This window comes from Penicillium canescens (assembly GCF_028828765.1).
Source record: "Penicillium canescens strain IBT 15451 chromosome Unknown utg000004l_segment0_segment0, whole genome shotgun sequence".
NCBI classification, from domain to species: Eukaryota; Fungi; Ascomycota; class Eurotiomycetes; order Eurotiales; family Aspergillaceae; genus Penicillium; species Penicillium canescens.
In genome coordinates this window covers 2,937,301-2,949,422 of record NW_026703966.1, presented here as the reverse complement: position 1 = coordinate 2,949,422, position 12,122 = coordinate 2,937,301, and the positions used below count along the sequence as shown (strand labels likewise).

Below are 12,122 nucleotides of genomic sequence, written 5' to 3'. Positions count from 1 at the left end.
GTAAGGCCACCCACGGCACCGGGTCAGGCTACGAGAAAGCAAATTGAGCATAACAATCATGGGTATTATTGAACGAAAAGTCGAGTGCTGAGACACAGCTTAGGACGGCCCCAGGAATCCACCTGGGGCCACAAAAAAAAATTTGGACCAGGCCTGGCTGGTCGAGGCACACCAGCATGCAAAACTGTATAAGGGATGTGCCCAGGACTGCGGGCCGTGAAGCATCGCAATGAAAAGCAAGTATGTAAAACATCAGAAGCCCACGCAACCACCAGATCCCATACCCCCCACGTGAGCTCCTGAAATACGAATGGCAAATCAAAAGGTCTCGCCCAGGTCACTGACTTGAGTCTTCCGGTTGGGAGGCGGCATGGTTCCAGGCCCGATGCTGGTCTTGAAGCTTCGGGGTGCTGGGATACCGCTGGTGGTACGCTTCTTCACTCCTGGGGTTGGAGTGGCCGAGACAGAGGGCCGGCGGATATCCTGGGAGGTTCGGGATGTTGTTGGAGTGGAGATGTCACGGTCTTCGTCAATGAGGCACATACTACCGATGTTGGGGAGCTGGCCGGCGTGGTTGCTGAGAGACGAACGAGGTCGTCGACTTTCCGTGGTTGGATTTGTCGAGTAATGGCCCAACGGTGTCTTAGCACCGGTATGACTGGATCGGCTTTCGGGTCGGCCATTCGGTGGAACTCCAGAATGCACGCTTTGGCTAAAGGAGCTGCGGCTAGAGTAACTGGTTCGGCTGCTTGGGCGACTTTCGCCGGTTCGTCCGAAAGACTGACGGCTTGGTGGAACGTATGATGGTGTGCCTTCGCTGTCTCGCACGGAGGAACCCAGGCTGCTGCCGCTCAGCCGCTTCCGGGAGTTCCGTCGAACGGTGATCGATGAGGCGACTGGGCTTTCACTAACCACAGATCCCGAGCGAGGGGAGCCACGGGAAGACGTGTCAGACGGCGCGGGCAGTCTTGATTTGGCGGACTGGACGCGCTCTTCGAGCTTCTGCATCTTGCCAATCAGACCACGGATCTGGAACAGCGAGCCAGACTTGGGGAGCCCTGGTGGCCGGGAGGTATTAGTTCTCGTTAAACTGTTGCGAGACGAGATAGACATGGATGGAGTGGAACGGCCATTGCTGTATGCGCCATTGCTGTAAGCGAGGGACGGGGTTCGAGAATGAGTGGTGCGCGGCTGAGGCCGAGCATGAAGTGTTCGAGAGTTGACCGGTTCAGGCCCAGCAGCTCTCTGTCGAGGGAAAGAAGGTGTCGCATTGATAGACTTGCGAAGGTTCACAGACGACTCGGAGATTGGAGGTGAAGGCGGGGTAGCAGTCGCCGACGCAAGGGATGACTTAGCGGGGGGCGTAGCAAAGACTGGGGAAGAAGTAGCGGTACCAGGGGAGCGGTCAAAGATCTCTAATGTCTGAGGAGTTGACGGGCTGCGGTATAGAGGAGTAGGCTTGCGGCGGCGGAAGCCATGTCCTTCGGTGTTCCGGAGCCTCTCTTGGATAATCTCAACTTCTATCTTGAGATCAGACAGCTCGTCCCGGAGACGCTGATTGTCAATGCGCAGTTGTTCGCGCTCCTGTTCTCCGTTTCTGATTTCTTCCTCGAGCAAAACTCCGCGCTCAATACCAATGTTGTACTTGGACTCCATATCCTCCAGGGACGAAGTGGTATTCCGGGCTTGTCGCTCGTAGTCATCGTTGGCAACTTCAATATCACGCAGCTTCAATTGCAAAGTACGGTTTGCGTCTCGCAGCGAAGTAATTTCTTTCTGCAGGTTGTTCTGGGCAGTATTGCCCTCGGTTTTGGACTGCTTGTACTTGGTCTGCCGCAGTGTTAGTGCCCTACTTTAAGCGACAGAGCAGGCAATAAACGCGTAAATACATACCTTCCACTCATCGACTTCATATCGCAGTGTATCAACCTTCTCCTTCAGTTGCCGCTCACGCTTTTCTGAAGCCTCAATGTCCTTCTCCATCTCGGTCTCCAGCTCCCGGCTGGAGGACTGGAAGTCCGCAAGCTCCGCCTCGAGCTGCTCATACTGAGCCTTGTAATGTGCCAATTCATCTCTGTAAGAGCTGCTCGTATGCTTCCGTTCGGAAGGTGACTCATCGACGGCCGGCATCTTCTCGCGTTGGGCAGCGACACGACCAGGCGCAAGGAAGATGTCTGGACGACAAGCGTCGTCCAAAAAAGGCCGAGATCGTTAGAGGCTGTTCAGCAGGCTGTCTTGCCCTGCAGATCGCACCAGCCCCTCTCAAAGCCTCATGTGTTGCGTAATGTTGCGTAGCGTGCCGATGTCAACAACCGTGCGTTGATAAGAGCCCCTCGCCGAGGCGGTGACGCAAGGGATCGGTGTAGTAGTTCCTCCGCAAGAGAGAAAAGAGAGATTTGTCGAAGTGAGAGAGTGCAATGACCTTCCCGCCTCTCTCGCAAAGGCAAAGCAGGCAAAGCGGGATAGATTAGATCGGAGGGAGAAACACAACATCGGTCGTCAGGGGGCCGGAGAACGCTAGTCTCCATCTGGCTGCCCAATGCCCACCGCCTTTTGTGTTTACACGGCCTGACACTCGCGATCTAACGCTGATTGGTTGGGCTTGGCTAGCAGAACACTCCAGATCATAAGTTCCAAGGCAGATAGATCTACATGTTCAGAAGTTCAAGTTACGGTTTGAAGTATGAAATGATTACTTAATTGTACGGAATATAAAGTATCCAATAAAGGGTCAAGTTCGTTTTAACAAGGCAGATCATTCGATACAGTACTTCGCAGGCTAACATATATCATTATCCCTGGCAAGTATATGCCAAAGATTAGGCCCAAGCTTGTTCCTCTTAGTGGATTCCTCGCCCGAGCGCAGTTCATCACTCTTCTTCTCGCTTTGCCTATCAGTATTCAACAAGCAAATGGACTATTGAATACAATCTATAATATAATATAGATATCCATACAATGGTGTATTTACTAAAGCAGGTTTTAATTAATATCTTATTACATACTATAAGTTATCCAATAGTCCAGTGAGTTCGTGGAATACTTCCTCGAACACTTTATTGACTGAGCACTTTACACTACACAGACTCTATCTACATTCATCAATAGTCAGTAAGGTCTATCGTACGTTGCCTAGGTCGAGGTAGCATACAGCATACAAACCTACTCCAGAGTGTACAGTACATGTAATCCTCGCATGGTGGAACAATGGGCGGTGCCCAAGGCGGTAGAGCAGACAGCCAATCATGTAGTCATATAGACGTCCTTCACACCGCCGTGTCCCAAGTTAATTGCCTGAGGCCACCATAATCCTCGAGCTAGGCCGCAATAGTGATCTTGATCGACCTCAGCCCGTGATCTGGATTCAATCCCCAGTCTCCAGTTTTGGGTCTCGCAAAGAAGAGGTAAGTGGTACTTTTTGATTCTCAATTCCCTTTCATCCCAATCCCTCTCAGCGACCCCAACCTTCTCAGAGCATCTGTTTGCCTCCAGAACCACCCAGGTGCTATGTCCACGCACAGCGTTCCTAAGATTGCTGATCTCATCCGGTTGCTTCCACGCACTTGTTTACCCCCAACCTACTTGTCGCAAACTTCATCTGTCCCAAGCTGGCACCGGACTTGCGATAATGGTATGACGCGTACTTATTCGTCCCAACTTCTAGCTAGATCACCTTAGGCCAAGGCCTACCCTGGTCACGATGGCCGACACCACCGATCTGAACCTCGACGATGCGCCGAGCGACCTTCAAGACATTCCAGAACTGGCAATGCAATTGGTGCCCCCTCCTGAAGGCACATACCCTGACAAGTAGGCCTCCCCGCCATTCGTCCCTTGCGTGTTGAATTCGGATGAATAGCTTATCTTCCAACCAGAGCTACCCTTCTCGCCGCAGTCCAGAACCACGGCAAGGAACATGGCTACAATGTCGTCGTCAAGTCATCCAGCATGCCTACTGAGAAGAAACCCGGCCGCACCGCTAAGGTCTGGTTGCGCTGTGACCGTGGCGGTCACTATCGGCCCCGTAACGGTCTCACCGAAGAGACTCGTAAACGGCGCAGAACTTCGCGGCTAATGGATTGTCCTTTTATGCTAGTTGCAGCTGGGTCGCCCGGTATTTGGACATTGACCGTGATGAATGCGACGCATAACCATGGCCCTATTGTTGATAAGCCCCGACAGGCGCCTCAGCATAAAGTCCGCAAGGGCCAGGTGCCTGCTATTCCATATGACTGGCCACATGATTCATCATTCACTCCATACACCACCGCGCTTGTGATTATTGATATGCAAAAAGACTGTATGTGTCTGAACTTGGCCTTCATTTGAATAACTAGAGGTCTAACCCATCTTTATAGTTTGTTTGCCTGATGGATACATGGGATATCAGGGCTATGACATTTCCGCAAATCAGGCTTTGATTCCTCGTCTGCAGCGACTGCTTCTTGCCTTCCGCTCCGGGGGCTTCCCAGTATATCACACTCGCGAGGGTAAGTACTATACACTGATGCTATATTCCCTATCCATGCTACGTATAACTAACAAATATCAGGCCACCGACCCGATCTATCGACACTGTCGAGCCGCGAAGCCTTTCGCTCCCGTAACAATGCATCCGGCTTGGGAATTGGTTCCCCCGGTCCGATGGGTCGCCTTCTCATCCGTGGTGAAATGGGCCACGACACCGTTGACGAATTGTACCCTCTCCAGGGCGAGCCCGTGATTGACAAGCCCGGCCGGGGTGCCTTTGCACACACCGACTTCGAGCTTTTACTTCGTAACAAAGGAATCAAGAACCTTGTCATTGCAGGTGTGACCACCGACGTGTGCGTTTCAACCACCATGCGGGAAGCCAACGACCGTGGTTTTGACTGCGTTGTTTTGGACGATGGCTCTGCTGCCAGCGAGCCATCCTTGCACATTGGAACTATCAATTCCGTTAAGATGGAAGGTGGTATTTTTGGTACTGTTGCCAAGTTGGAAGATGTGGTCCACGCAGTGGACAACTTCAAAGCCGTCACCATGAAAAAGCTGGCTCCTCAAATGGTGGGCTGAGCATCTTTGCTCGTCATTTTAGCAAGGATCTTTAAGGACTGCTGGTAATATCATCGGCGTTTGGAATTGGGATTCAACTCTGTGAGATTGCAGGAAAGCGAAGCGTGCAGACCAAACTCTTCGGGTCATTTTTATCTTTGAGTTGTTTTTTTAGCGGGACAGGAATTTCGGTTTGGAGGATGACGTATTCATTCTCTTTCCAGCCTTTTCAGGATTTGGAAAAGAACGTGTTGCATTTAGCTACTTGATCTACAACCTTTGGGTATCACGAGAATCCAGTCATTTCAATGCATTAAACACAATTCCGTAGATGCTCTGTCAAATTTGCAACTTGCCCGTCTTTTTTGTTTGCAGAGCAGGTTGCAACAATGCAATTGACCCCAGTAAGAAGTCAGACCCATAAACGCCACGCTCATGAAATAAAGCGAAAAGATAAAAATTACAGCCACTTTTTCCCGGCGGCCGTAACTCTCGTCCTAAAAACAGGACTCCGGATCTCCATGCCCTGTTTGTAGAAAGGGCTCATCGCCGTCTTGACATAGTTCTCATACACCTCGTTCATGAATTGGCGCACTGCCTCCTCGGTCTGCGGGGATGTTGGGTTTGCGGCGACGGAGCTTGACGAGGCGCGTGTTGTGGATCCTGCTGACCCTAGCAAAGATGATGACCCAAGACCGCTGCCTGTGCTGGTTGAGGAGGGGAGGTGCGGGGGTTGGTGGAGGAGAAGGAAGCGCGCGCCGCTTGGGGTAAGGAATGCGGAGATGTAGGCTGCGGCTGGCGGGTAGGTGTCGATATGCTTAAGATACCTTTTCACGGTATTAGCCTGTCGGTCCGAGGTTTTATGTAGGATATGAAGAGATTGAGGTATTGGAGATCGCAAAGCCGGGGTCATGAAAGTGTAGGTGTGTCACAGGTGATTCACGAAGGCTCTTTTGCATGGTGCAGGGTTCAACTGATATCAATAAGTTTCTATACTCACATTCCGCCATTCGTCCATTGCGCTTCTTCCAAGATGTCCAGACTCGAGTGAATGATGAACTGGTTCATGTACTGCGCGGTCTCCGGGAAGCGGAACCGGGCAATGCCATCGCCACCTCCCTTGGATGTCCCGAATGCGATGTTGAATAGGGGTGTGTCAGTTGGCGACAGGATGGTAAAATAGTAGGACATTTTGGGCCGATTGAGGTAGCTGAAGGTTGAGATGGGTCGAAGATCATGGGGGCTGTTTACTGGGCGGCCTGTCATCACGTGATACTAGATAAGGTTATTGGTTGGACAATACAGTCGCTGGTATAGGTGAGGCTGTAAGACGGATGATATTAGGGGATTTTTGAGGTTGGGCAGCCTCTTTAACCATGTAGACGACTCTGAGTTGAGGTTTGGAGAAATTTTGATTGTTCTCATTTGGCAAGCATGCAGTTTTAAACATTATATATATTTTGAAGCCCAGAGGTGGAAGGAAATTGTAACAACTTCCAACGTGCTAACTTGCCTTAGATCACTTAATGGGAGCTCAAAATGGCACTTCCAAGTGTACTATACTTGAGCATAATGCTATCATTTGCATGCTTGTTTCAAGTACACATCGAATCTCCCCGCAAAGACCCCTCACGTGACCTACCGATAACCAGCCACTGCTTTATCGCCTATCGCCGTCGCAACTTTTTGACCTCGACAAGCACTACCTCTGTCCATAATACCCACGTCGCATCTATACACCAAGTGTGCACAACCGCTGAGCAACTTGGATTGCGACACTTCCACTATGCCGCCCAACATGCCATACGGATTGCACCTTGCGAACAAGAAAGCGGCGCCGAAACCAGGAAACGCGTTTGGACAAAAACGCAAGAAGAACATATTTGATGATGACTCCGGAGACGAGGATCAGCAGAACGATAATGGTGCGATCGAAGTTTCTACAATTGGAGGGTTAGAGCAGCCAGCACCGAAACAAAAGCCACCTTCAAGCGCAGGACCGCCACCGAAACGGAAAATGCAACTAGGCAGTGGGCCCAAGCCCCCTATCAAACCACTCAGCAAGAGCTCGCTATTTGCCGATGATGAGGATGAAGACGAAGAAAAGGAGAAACAAAAAGGCCAGATCAATCTTGGCCTTAACCAGGCAAAGCCAAAGCAACCGCCAGGTGCTGGCGACGAATACACTAATCTCTCAGCTTTGCATAGCAGTAAGAAGCATGCAAAAGAAGCCGAAGAATTTGACCCATCAATCTACTCCTATGATGCCGTTTATGAGAGTCTTCATACCAAACCTTCCAAGGCCTCAACAGAAGTGAAGAGCGATGTACCGAAATACATGAAGAACCTACTGGAAAGCGCCGAAATCCGAAAGCGGGATCAGCTACGGGCTCGCGATCGTCAACTTGCCAAGGAGCGTGAGGCCGAAGGCGAAGAATTCGCAGACAAAGAGAAGTTCGTCACATCCGCCTACAAGGCCCAACAAGAAGAGCTACGCAAGGTCGAAGAGGAAGAAGCGCGCCGCGAGAAGGAAGAGGAAGAACGTCGGAAGAAGAATGGTGGCTCCGGCATGATTGGGTTCTACCGAGACGTGTTGTCACGAGGAGAAGAACGGCACGAGGAGGTCCTCAAGGCCTCAGAAGAAGCCGCCCGCCGTGTCAAGACAGGTGAGGTGGAAGAGGAAGCAGAGAAACAGCCGGAAGAACAGACCGATAGTCAAAAAGCAGAAGATCTCAATTCTCGCGGTGCTCACGTTGTGGTCAACGACGAGGGCCAGGTCGTCGACAAGCGCCAGCTTCTGTCTGCTGGATTGAACGTCGCACCGAAACCCAAGGCCCAGCCGTCTGCCTCCAAAGCAGCCCCACGCCCCTCTGCACGACCAGGTGCCGCTGCAGGTCACCAGTCTGGCCGTGCTGCTCAGCGTGCTCGACAGACCGACATGGTCGCAAGCCAACTGGAGGAGCGCGCGCGACAAGAAGAGGAGGCAGAGGCTGCAAAGCAAAGGGAAGTGGCCGAGAAGAGCCGCAGCCGCAAGACCGAGGGAGAGGTCTCCAGCGCGAAGGAGCGCTACTTGGCTAGAAAGAGGGAGCGGGAAGAAGCTGCCGCCAAGGAGAAAGCAAAGGGGGCTTGAGTGCAAACAAAAAGGCACGCTCGATGCGTCACCTTGATGGAAATTTGGAATTATATTGCATAGCAGTGGAAGCTTGTACACTAGACATAATATCAGAAACAGCAGTCCGACTCCCTGGTTGAATAATGAAGGCTGTTTGCCACATACAAGCAAGACGAGACTGACTCATATATGTGTGATTCAATCTTCTGAGCCAATCAGGACAGTCATCCTGTGCTCTGACACTATTTAGTACGCGGATGCATTCCTTTTCTCAACTCTTTCAATCATTTACTTCGGAGAAACAAAATCCCGAGATCTTAATACCGGATTACATCATCCCCTGACTCAACATCACATGACACCACACGGGCTCAGTTAATCCGGGCCCGAGACTGCTCGCTAAGCCGCCCCACACGTCGCACTCCCAATTTTGCAACCCCATCGAGACACAAGAATCGCTCCATCACCAAACCACTTCCACCTCTCGTTCATCAAAATCATCCAACATGGGTAAGGTTCACGGCTCTCTCGCCCGTGCCGGTAAGGTCAAGGCTGCCACTCCTAAGGTGAGTTCTCTTCGACACCCCCAAAACGCCACTCGACGATCGCCCGTGGCCTTTCTACCGACCAGTCCTTTTAACGACGATTTTGCATCCAGGTCGAGCCCCAGGAGAAGAAGAAGAACCCCAAGGGTCGCGCCTACAAGCGTGTGCTCTACACTCGCCGTTTCGTCAACGTTACCATGACCGGTGGCAAGCGCAAGGTACATATCGAATGACTCACCCACCACCCACACAACCGAACACACACCGAAACACAACACGCATACACGAATATCGAAAGAGAAGGACTCGAAAAGCTGACACATTGCGAACTACAGATGAACCCCAACCCCGGCCAATAAACTATTCAAGTCGTTGAAAAAACCAACCGCACCGCGATCGGCTAGTCGAGTTACACGATGTTGAGACAAATATTCGCATGACCGCGACACGACCACGGCCCAAACGAACGAGAGCAACCAGATTACGGCTGGTACTTGGACGGATGATATCATGCTTCGTTTTCGCTTGAATTTCTTTTTTTGCTGGTAACGCACGGGTTATGGAGGGTTGAATCACGGAAATTGTTGAATACACATGGCGGTCTGAGGATGGAAGGCTGTGGCTCGGTGTGTGGGCTGTCTACGGATAGTTCTCGCATGCCAGACTTCAAAGTCACTTTCGACTCGTTACATAGGCTGTTCCATGAATGAATTTCCAATCCAGGAATGGACACTTCTTCTACTTTTGTTTCGGATTTTCGGTCTGAAAGTTAGGATCTGGGATACGGGGCTGGCTTTGAATGCCACACGTCTATCTTTGGCTTCTTGAAGTAGACTGGCTTAGCCAGGTACACATCTGCGATATCCAATCGGCAGTTTCGCCTTCTTGCACTTCCAAGGGCCATGTAGTTCGGATTTTACGGTTCTAACCTCTACATCAGGCAGCTCTCTATATCTTCCCCCCCTCCGTGGCTACCCTCTGACCACTCAGGTCTAGGCCTTTCGCCCGTCATTCTGATCATCATGGCAGTGCATATCAGTAACGCCTCTCATACAGCCTCATTCCTGACTTTGATTGAAAAGATGGAGAAGATGATACAGCTTTGCCAATGTCTTGCGATGCAAACCCAAGAGGGTTGTCGCCAATGAGAGCTGATATAGAGTAAACTGTAATCAGCACGACTTATCTGACCTTGCCATTCCTTTTCATGTATGCTTTCAACATTCAACGCTCAGGCGCCAGCCTCTCAATATGATCCACAAAACTCTGGACATTTGGACGAGGTGAACGATTGCATGACAAGTGTTGGCGGTCAAAACTTCAACGCTTTGAGTAAGGCTATAGTTCGTCACTAGACTGAGATCGTTGCGACGCATATACCCTCCAAAATTGGCCAATGCTTTTGAGAGAGGGGTATGGGGGTGGCCAAGAGCTGTCCAATTTGGATGACACCATGAACTCATTTGTACCTGGCCAGCTATACATACCATATTGAAGACAACTTTTGAGGTACCCGGCTGCTTCCAGGAGCATGGTAAAGCCTCCAACACAAGCTTCAGCCTCGAGATGTTGCGCCAGCCCACGCTGACTGTAGTGAATGACCGCATAGACCTGGAGGTAGGCTGGGCGCTCAGCAAAATCATTGGGCAGTTGAAATTAGCATCTGCGTGTACGGGAGATTACCGATGCTGATCAAGAGCCTGCAGAGGTTTGGATGTCCTCGAGCACTCGTTGCACCGCACCCATATCAAGATGAAGATAGCGAAACCGAGACTTACCCGGACACGGCCCGCTTCCGGCCAAAACACAACATGCCCCCTAGTCGTATTTTCTAGTTTTAACTTCCAATCTTGGGACCAATTCTAGTGATGATTCGACAATACGAGACTTTCATGGGGTTATTCTCTCACTATTGTCTTTGTCTCGCTGGCCAAGTGGGGACGGGAACCTAGCCCGTGCAACTGAACTAAACCAACACGGAAGAAAGGATCGCTTCAATTGTCCATGCCTCGTCTTCCAGTCTTCTCTCAAGCTACCTTCAATTTGCTCTTATAGTATTCGAACCCAAAATGATCAATTCAACAGAGCCAGTTATCATCATCGGAGCCGGAGTCTTTGGGCTGTCAACCGCCTACGAGCTGTCCTCTCGCGGGTACAAGAATATCACTGTCCTCGATCGTTTCTTGCCGCCAGTCCCTGATGGCAGCAGTGTCGACATCTCTCGAATCATTAGGATGGAGTATGCAGACCCAGATTATCACCAAATGGCACAAGAGGCTATGCAGGGTTGGAAGACGTCTTTTAAAGATTACTATCACCATTCTGGCTTCGCGATCTTATCAGAAACGTCATCAAATCCATACATCGAGAAGATCCTGCAGATCACCGAAGCCCAAGGCGGATCATTAGATGCATCTCCAAACGCAAATAGCCTGAAAAAGATGTATCCCGATATTCGAGCCGACTACAGTGCTTTAAATGCATACCACAATTCCGAAGGAGGTTGGGCGGATGCGGAAGGGAGTATTCGGCATCTTGCAAATCTGTGTAAAATTAACGGTGTCTCTTTCATTACCGGGAAACGAGGGACTGTACAAACCTTGCAGAAAGAGGGAGGTCGCGTGAACGGAGTGAACATGTTGAGTGGGGAGTTTCTGCCTGCATCAAAAGTAATACTCGCCACAGGTGCCTGGTCCAATCTCTTGCTTGATATGTCCTATGCGGCATCCGCGTCAGGGCAGCCTGTGGGCTTCATTCAACTAACCCCAGAGGAGGCCTCTAACCTCCAAAGGATTCCTGTCATGATCAACCTCACCAGCGGTATCTTTGTGTTCCCTCCGCAGCCAGGCACAAATATCCTCAAGGTTGCTCGGCATAGTTACGGCTTTGGAACTGCCATCAAATCCGATGACGGGGGCCGTATCGTTTCCTCGCCGAAGCGTGATTCTAACAACGCCAACAAATCCTTCCTGCCCGAGGAAGCAGATCAAGCTTTGCGAGATGGCCTTCGACAGCTCCTTCCCGAATTTGCAAATCACCCTTGGTCGAGTCTTCGACTGTGCTGGTACACAGATACCCCGGAGGGAGACTTTATCATTGACCATCATCCAACATTGAAAGGTCTCTTCCTTGCGACAGGTGGAGCTGGACAGTAAGTTCTGCTTGCTTTTGCTGTTGATTACATGACTAATAGAGAACAGTGCTTTCAAATTTCTGCCAGTACTTGGTCGGTACATAGCCGATTGTTTTGAACATTGTGCCTCAGCTGCATTGAGACAGAAATGGCGGCTTCGTTTACCGGATAGCAAGAAAGAGGTCAAGATTGGGGATGGAAGTCGCGCCGGACCTGCTTTTCGAATCTTGTCGCCTGAAGAACAGAGTAAACTCTGATTAGCACAGGTGGTTGCTTCCTTGGATTTCCTCCTTTTGTC

The 12,122-nt window shown here is 50.7% G+C and overlaps 6 protein-coding genes across 6 annotated transcripts; 4 read left to right on the top strand and 2 right to left on the bottom strand.

Moving 5' to 3' along the window:
• Positions 1-318: 318 nt before the first annotated feature.
• Positions 319-2,130, bottom strand: nde1 (nuclear distribution protein NudE; the record flags this gene model as incomplete). The annotated part of the gene is made up of 2 exons (XM_058515232.1): positions 319-1,830; positions 1,894-2,130. The coding sequence occupies 2 exons, from the start codon at positions 2,128-2,130 to the stop codon at positions 319-321; spliced, it is 1,749 nt and encodes a 582-aa protein (XP_058372410.1).
• Positions 2,131-3,700: 1,570 nt separating this feature from the next.
• Positions 3,701-5,055, top strand: N7446_006483 (cysteine hydrolase family protein; the record flags this gene model as incomplete). Its single annotated transcript, XM_058515231.1, has 4 exons — positions 3,701-3,810; positions 3,876-4,300; positions 4,359-4,490; positions 4,553-5,055. The coding sequence occupies 4 exons, from the start codon at positions 3,701-3,703 to the stop codon at positions 5,053-5,055; spliced, it is 1,170 nt and encodes a 389-aa protein (XP_058372409.1).
• A 439-nt stretch (positions 5,056-5,494) lies between these two features.
• On the bottom strand, positions 5,495-6,300 carry N7446_006482 (TRAPP subunit TRS20; the record flags this gene model as incomplete). The annotated part of the gene is made up of 2 exons (XM_058515230.1): positions 5,495-5,861; positions 6,035-6,300. 2 exons carry the CDS (start codon positions 6,298-6,300, stop codon positions 5,495-5,497), a joined length of 633 nt encoding a protein of 210 aa, XP_058372408.1.
• Positions 6,301-6,820: 520 nt separating this feature from the next.
• Positions 6,821-8,164, top strand: N7446_006481 (splicing regulator NSRP1-like domain-containing protein; the record flags this gene model as incomplete). Its single annotated transcript, XM_058515229.1, has 1 exon — positions 6,821-8,164. One exon carries the CDS (start codon positions 6,821-6,823, stop codon positions 8,162-8,164), a length of 1,344 nt encoding a protein of 447 aa, XP_058372407.1.
• Positions 8,165-8,523: 359 nt separating this feature from the next.
• Positions 8,524-9,495, top strand: N7446_006480 (40S ribosomal eS30 domain-containing protein; the record flags this gene model as incomplete). Its single annotated transcript, XM_058515228.1, has 3 exons — positions 8,524-8,712; positions 8,805-8,909; positions 9,027-9,495. Coding segments are annotated over 3 exons (318 nt in total), but the record flags the coding sequence as incomplete, so codon positions are not given.
• A 1,265-nt stretch (positions 9,496-10,760) lies between these two features.
• N7446_006479 (NAD(P)/FAD-dependent oxidoreductase) lies at positions 10,761-12,081 on the top strand (the record flags this gene model as incomplete). The annotated part of the gene is made up of 2 exons (XM_058515227.1): positions 10,761-11,842; positions 11,892-12,081. 2 exons carry the CDS (start codon positions 10,761-10,763, stop codon positions 12,079-12,081), a joined length of 1,272 nt encoding a protein of 423 aa, XP_058372405.1.
• Between the last annotated feature and the right edge of the window lie 41 nt (positions 12,082-12,122).